The sequence below is a fragment of the Colobus angolensis genome, unplaced genomic scaffold (genome assembly GCF_000951035.1).
Source record: "Colobus angolensis palliatus isolate OR3802 unplaced genomic scaffold, Cang.pa_1.0 Scaffold53, whole genome shotgun sequence".
Classification (NCBI taxonomy): Eukaryota; Metazoa; Chordata; class Mammalia; order Primates; family Cercopithecidae; genus Colobus; species Colobus angolensis.
The window spans coordinates 4,239,088-4,245,912 of NW_012118821.1; the positions used below are offsets into that span (position 1 = coordinate 4,239,088).

At 46.2% G+C, this 6,825-nt stretch overlaps 1 protein-coding gene across 6 annotated transcripts in view; it reads left to right on the plus strand.

Moving 5' to 3' along the window:
* The window catches only part of ITGB1BP1 (integrin beta 1 binding protein 1), a 17,856-nt gene that overhangs the window by 5,064 nt on the left and 5,967 nt on the right, over positions 1–6,825 (plus strand). For 5 of the 6 annotated variants that reach the window (XM_011960932.1, XM_011960937.1, XM_011960938.1 and 2 more), the window contains 3 exons: positions 66–172; positions 4,515–4,593; positions 6,354–6,490. In XM_011960932.1, coding sequence (XP_011816322.1) covers positions 101–172; positions 4,515–4,593; positions 6,354–6,490 — 288 coding nt within the window. In that variant the 5' untranslated portion in view covers positions 66–100. The remainder of the gene's footprint in view (positions 1–65; positions 173–4,514; positions 4,594–6,353; positions 6,491–6,825) is intronic. The other variant, XM_011960935.1, reaches the window with a different exon arrangement.

The following is a 6,825-nucleotide window of genomic DNA, read 5'->3' on the forward strand; positions in this document are numbered from 1 at the left end:
AAAAAAAAAAAAAAAAAAAAAGTTGCTTTTCCCGATGTAACTGTCACCAATATTTGTTTTTTCAGGGGATCTTCTCTGGATCAAGAAATGGTGGTGAAAAATGTTTCGCAAAGGCAAAAAACGACACAGTAGTAGCAGTTCCCAAAGTAGCGAAATCAGTACTAAGAGCAAGGTAGGGAAATGGAATTTGGAACAGAATCATAAAGCAGGGAGAGTTTGGTTTCTTCTACCTGATATTGTATGGAGGATACCGACCATGGGCAGACCCTCCTGGTAATCTTCAAACTAGGTGTGTTTTTACATTTACTTTTTGCGCTAGAGATACATTCTATGCTTAGCTTCATTTTATCTGTTTTGGTAGGTTTTCTGAAATTCTTAAATCCATTAAACTAGATGGGACATGACCTGTGAACGGTCTCGTTGAAATAAGCACTGATTTAAAAAAATTTTAAATGATAGAAATTGCAGGCATTAAGGGGCTGGACCTCTTGAATTCTAGGGCTTGTGGTGTGCATAATTATTTTGACTTAAGAGTGAGATTGGCAGATACCTGTATACTAGAGAGTTGGAATGCTGTTGGAAGGTAAGCATGGGTTTGGTTCATGCAGAACTAACCTTTGAGGAGCTATTCAACTGGCAACTTTTGTCTCAAACAATAAAGTGATTTCTTTTTGACTGACAGATATTTTTCAATATAAGAGTACAAAGATAGAGGCATTATATTTGTTCTAGGATTTTGACACCAATTGTGTTGGTGTTTAGAAGAATGGCGTTTTTATTTCTACCTCCTGGACAATGGCACGTGAACACTCATTCATTCACCGAGTATTTATTGAGCACGGCTGTATGCCAAACTCTGTTTAAGGGGCGTAAAATAGAGCGGTTAGGGAGAGGGAAAAAATCCCTGGCCTCAGAGCTTCCGTTTCAGATGGGGGAGAAAATAATGAATAAATAAGTAAAATAGAGAGTTTCAGATGGTGGAAACTAACACGGGAGGAAGAAACTACAGGAATGGATGGGGTGGGAGATTAGGAGAGGGGCAGTGTTCAACAGTCTGGTAGAAAAGGTCTTATTTTCAGGCTGGGCACAGTGGCCCATGCCTTTGGGAGGCCAAGGTGGGCAGATCACCTGAGGTCAGGAGTTTGAGACCAACCTGGCCAAAATGGTGAAACCCCATCTCTACTAAAAATACAAAAATTAGCCGGGTGTGGTGGCACACACCTGTAGTCCCAGCTACTCGGGAGGCCAAGACAGAAGAATTGCTTGAACCAGGAGGCGAAGGTTGCAGTGAGCCAAGATCACACCACTGGACTCCAGCCTGGGTGACAGAGCAAGATTCTGTCTCAAAAAAAGAAAAGAAAAGGTCTTATTTTATTTATTTTTTTTGGTGCTCCTCCTCCCAAGAAAAGGCCTTGTTTTCTTGGTGGCATTTGAGCAGGGGCCTAGAGGAGAAGTGGGGCCATGGTAAGATCTGGAAGGATCGTGGTTCAGGGAGAGGAGAGAGCAAAGGCCCATGGGAGGAGTGAGCCTGTGTGTGTGGGGGGCAGCAGGGAGACTAGCGTGGCCTGGGCGGGGCAGGTGCAGGTGTTGTGAAGACCTGGGATTTTACTCTGAGAAGTAAAGCAGGGGGCGCCTGGGGCCAGGGAGTGACAGAATCTTCCATAAGTTTTGTTGGGGGTCACTTTGGCCACTATGAGCAGGGCAAGGGCAGAAGCAGAGAGACTGCTGGGGAGGATGTGGTCAGAACCTGAGTGATGATGGGGGCTTGCACGGGGTGTGAAGGAAGTGCTAAGACCTCAGGTTCTGCAGAGAGTTCCAGGTGGGCACTCATGGGCCCTGTGGATGGATGACGATGGCTTGTGGAGTATGCAGAAGAGTCATCCAAGCTTAAAGCCTTGAGATCCCAGGTGCTGTGGGAGGCAGAAAAAGTGATTCACTCCAGGTGTTTCTGCCTGGATGCCAGATACCATTTGAGACATGATTGATACCCAGAGACAATGAATAATTCAGAGAACGCGAAGGTATGTGAGGTAATGACAAATGCTGCTTCAGGGATTCCGAGACTGGGGAGATTACAGGCCTAAAGTTGTGGAGGAAGTTGTATTAGTTGGAGTTCTCCAGAGAACCAGGAGGATGTGTTTCTATCCTAGAGAGAGATTTTGTTGTATTTTCAAGGTTTATTTTGAAGAATTGGCTGATGTGACTGTGGGGGCTGCAAGTCCGCAATCTGCAGGGCGGGCGGGCTGGAGACCCCGGGAGTGGAAGTGGCAGCTTGAGCCCAAAGGCGGCCTGGAGGCAGCTGGAGGCAGACTCCCCTCCTCGGGAGCCTGAGTCTTTTTCCTTTAAGGCCTTCACCTGCTTGGATGAGGCCCACCCACACTGTGGCGGGTCCTCTGCTGTACTGTGTCTGCTGGGGTAGACATTAATCTCATTTAAAGAAACACCTTCACGGCAGTGTCTTGACTTGTATTTGACCAAATGTCTGGGTAGTTAGCCCAGAGAAGTTGGTATATAAAATTAACCATCACAGAAATCTTCCCGAAAAAAGCAGTTAGTGAATGAGACCTTAAAATATATGGGTCAAATAGGCGTTAATGAGGAATACGGGTCAAATAGGCGTTAATGAGGAATACGGTCAAGTAGGCGTAAATGAGGAAGGGAGTTAGACACCAGGCACAGGCAGGAAGCTGAGGCGAGTCCGGGCTGAACAGCCTCTTCATGGTTTCCAGCCTTGTGGGTGCTCTGATTTTAAAGCTGTGTGTTCACTCAGTCCCAGGACCAGGGTGAGTCTCGCAGGGTCGCACAGGCCCCCTCAGGAGATGCCTCCCTAGACTTTTCGTCCTGGGTGCCTGCCGGGCCTCCCATGCCCCGCATGTGCCGTGCTGTTAAATAACAGCCACACGTGAATGAGACAAAGACACACGACTGCCACTCAGTTTCCAGTCAGGGCAGGGTAAGCTGGCATATCTCGGCGTGGCGGAGCTGGTGGGTGGCGTTGTAACCAGAAGCACAGAAACCTGACATTGTAGGAGTCCTGTGCAGCCTTAGAATGGGGAAACGAACCATGTTCTTGGAAGTTTTTGAACTCCTGGAACTGGTCAACACAGAACCTCCCTACTGCCACTTCCTCAGCCTTAAGCGTGAGGACTCCGCAGGGGAATCTCATCTGTGTGGCCCAGTGTCTTGTTTTGTTTTTATTTTTGGAGACGGAGCCTCACTCTGTTGCCCAGGCTGGAGTGCAGTGGCATGATCTCGGCTCACTGCAACCTCTGCCTCCGGGTTCAAACAATTTTCCTGCCTCAGCCTGCCAAGTAGCTGGGACTATAGGCATGTGCCACCACGCCTGGCTAATTTTTGGATTGTGTTTTGTTGTTGTTGTTTGTTTGTTTTGAGACGGAGTTTCGCTCTTGTTGCCCAGGCTGGAGTGCAGTGGCGCGATCTCAGCTCACTGAAACCTCCGACTCCCGGGTTCAAGCGATTCTCCTGCCTCAGCCTCTGAGTAGCTGGGATTATAAGCGCCCGCCACCATACCCAGCTAATTTTTGTATTTTTGGTTAGAGACGGGGTTTTACCATGTGGGCCAGGCTGGTCTCGAACTCCTGAGCTCAGGTGATCCACACGCCTCAGCCTCCCAAAGTGCTGTGATGACAGGTGTCAGCCACCACACCCAGCTGTATTTTTTTTTTTAGTAGAGACAGGGTTTCACCACGTTGGCCAGGCTGGTTTCGAACTCCTGTCCTCAGGTGATCCATCCACCTCAGCCTCCCAAAGTACTGGGATTACAGGTGTCAGGCACCACGCCCGGCCACAGAATATTATTTCTAAAGAAATTGGGAGTATAGCTCTGAGGAACAAACTCCCTTTACATATGATTCTATTTTGCTCAACAGTTTTGTTGTTTTTTTCTGGCAGTTCACATGATAATCTACTCTTCTCTGCCAGTTAGCCCCTGAATTCCTGCTGCAGGCCAGACACGAGTTGGAATAATTGTAGAAGCACTGGACCAAAACCTAGAATTAAGGGACCTAGGTTTGAGATCGGAGCCATTTACTAGATGTTACCTTGGATAAGTCACTAAACGTCTCAGTCTCCTTCCTCATTGATTAAGCAGGGATCATGCTCCTTGCCTGGCTTTCTGCACAGGGTTTGTTTTGGGTTCAGCAGAACTAATGTGAAAGCAAGGTGAAATGTTCACAAGAATATTCTTAGAAGGCATCTTGTAAGGAGGTGGTGGTAATGGCTTCGATTTATACTAAGAATATTGCCACTACGTTTATCCAGTATTATGTCGTGGGACGAACGAACAGTTGGGATTATGTGATTTTTTTTTTTTTTTGAAGTTTGTTACAGAATTTGTCTTAAGAAAAATCTGTCACAGTTGATATGCCTGAATAATTGGCGTGATTTCGTATATGTCAGCTCAACTCTAATAAATACTTTGAATGGGTTAGAGGACTTCAGAGAAGACAGGGCTGCTTCTGTGGAGGTTTCTTACTTGTTTTTCTGTTTCTCAGTCTGTAGATTCTAGCCTTGGGGGTCTGTCACGGTCCAGCACGGTGGCCAGCCTCGACACAGATTCCACCAAAAGCTCAGGTACAGAGAAGGGTTGGGTCATTGATTGTCTGTGGTTTTCATTGATGTTCTTGTGGTGTTACTGGGCTAGCACGAGTTCTTCAGTGTTTGTGGCTTTCTTCCTCTCCTTTGCCACTTTTGACAAGAGTTTAGAAGTGGACCCAGATTTGGTGGGACATGGGCTGAGGGTGTGGTGTGATTGGGGAACCACACAGCCTTTGGAGATTGGCACAGGCACGTGGGCAAACTGGAAGTTTCAAAATAGTTTTTAAAGAAATGAGGTGGCAATAAATACATACACCTACTATGTACCCACAAAAATTAAAAGAAATGGGGTGGCAGAAGGTGAGTTCCATTGGACTTATGTTGTCTGTGGGGAATAGGGCAAATATCTTGGTGATTAAAGGGCTAAGGAGCCATTCATTTACCCCAAGGAACCCAGAGATTCACCAGCTCATGACTACCACCAACACAAGTAATTAAGGGGAGGATCTGGCCCAGACCCTTGTAGATATTTATGCAGCTGCCCAAAATTAGTAGGTCCTTAGAAACAGGCTGGGTGTGTTGGCTCATGCCTATAATCCCAGCACTTTGGGAGGCCAAGGCAGGTGGATCACCTGAGGTCAGGAGTTTGAGACTAGCCTGGCCAACATGGTGAAACCCCGTCTCTACTAAAAATACAAAAAATTAGCTCGGCATGCTGGCGCATGCTTGTAATCCCAGCTACTCGGGAGGCTGAGGCAGGAGAATTGCTTGAACCCAGAGGTGGAGGTTGCAATGAGCTGCGAATCACGCCACCGCACTCCAGCCTGGGCGACAGAGCGAGACTCCATCTCAAAAAAAAAAAAGAAAAAGAAAAGAAATCAAGAGGTGACTTCTAACCCAAGCTCCCCAGGTAGCTGGTTGCTAACTGGAAATATGTTCATTTTCTTGTCCAAATTCCTCTTCCTCTGTCAGGAATTGTCCTAGTGAATCTGTAACAGAGAATGTTGGAGCATTAAGTCCATTGTCTTTACTGCCAGATGCCTTTAAAATTATTAAAGTTGTGGGGACCTTTTTGTTACATAACCTAAAAGTAATCATACAGTATTTCCTTAATATGGTTGAGATTATAAGTCATTTGTAGTAGTTTTTGTATTGGCTAGATTTTGTGGCACACACACAACTCTTCAACAGTTGCTGTTAGGTTAAGAGACTTCCTGCCTGGCATTATTCCGTCGACATTAAAAAGAAAAACTGTGTGGTCTTTTCTGATGGAATGGTAGGGGAAGAGTAGGCTGCCTGAATGAGGAAAGAAAGCTAACATGGTAGGCCAGGCACGGTGGATCATGCCTGTCATTCCAGCACTTTGGGAGGCCAAGGTGGGAGGATCGCTTGAGCCCAGGAGTTTAAGACCAGCCTGGGCAATGTAGTGAGACCATCTCCCTACAGGGAAAAAAAATGGTGAAGAGGGACAAAGAACCAAAAATAAATATCATGCATCATAAAGGTAATCATTAGGTAGTAACCTTTTCTTTACTGTTTGTTTTGAAGGGAAGGTTAATATTTATTCCTATTATTGAGACCTTTGTATATTATGTTTAGTATACCATGAGTCATAGAGGAAAGGGTTAGTGAAATTTTAAGTTCTTCCCCATTACATACAAATAGTTTGCATTATAAAATTTGTAATTAGTGGTTGTGTTCTAATGACTGTCTGGTTTTTATTTGGGAAGGGACTGAGGATACCCTGTGATGCAGATACGTCTTCTGAAGTCTTACCACTTTTCTTTCGTCTTTAGGACAAAGCAACAATAATTCAGATACCTGCGCAGAATTTCGAATAAAATATGTCGGGGCCATTGAGAAACTGAAACTCTCTGAGGGAAAAGGCCTTGAAGGGCCATTAGACCTGATCAATTATATAGACGTTGCCCAGGTAAAAAAAAAAAAAATTTCATAACTCTCTGGTTATGAGAGTCTGGGGAGCCAGCTCATGGCTTTGGGGCAAAAGGCTCACTCCTCGGGTCCACTGGGTGCCGCTCCACTTGCTCTGGACTGGAAGCCGCCGCATCACCACTGCACGTGTGCGTGAGCGCTGAGCTGCGTAGGAACACGGGCGCTGTTCCTTTCTTCCAACACCGTACTTTTTTTTTTTTTAAGCCGGAGTTTTGCTTTTGTTGCCCAGGCTGGAGTGCAATGGCGTGATCTTGGCCCACTGCAATCTCCGCCTCCCAGGTTCAAGCAATTCTCCTGCCTCAGCCTCCCGAGTAG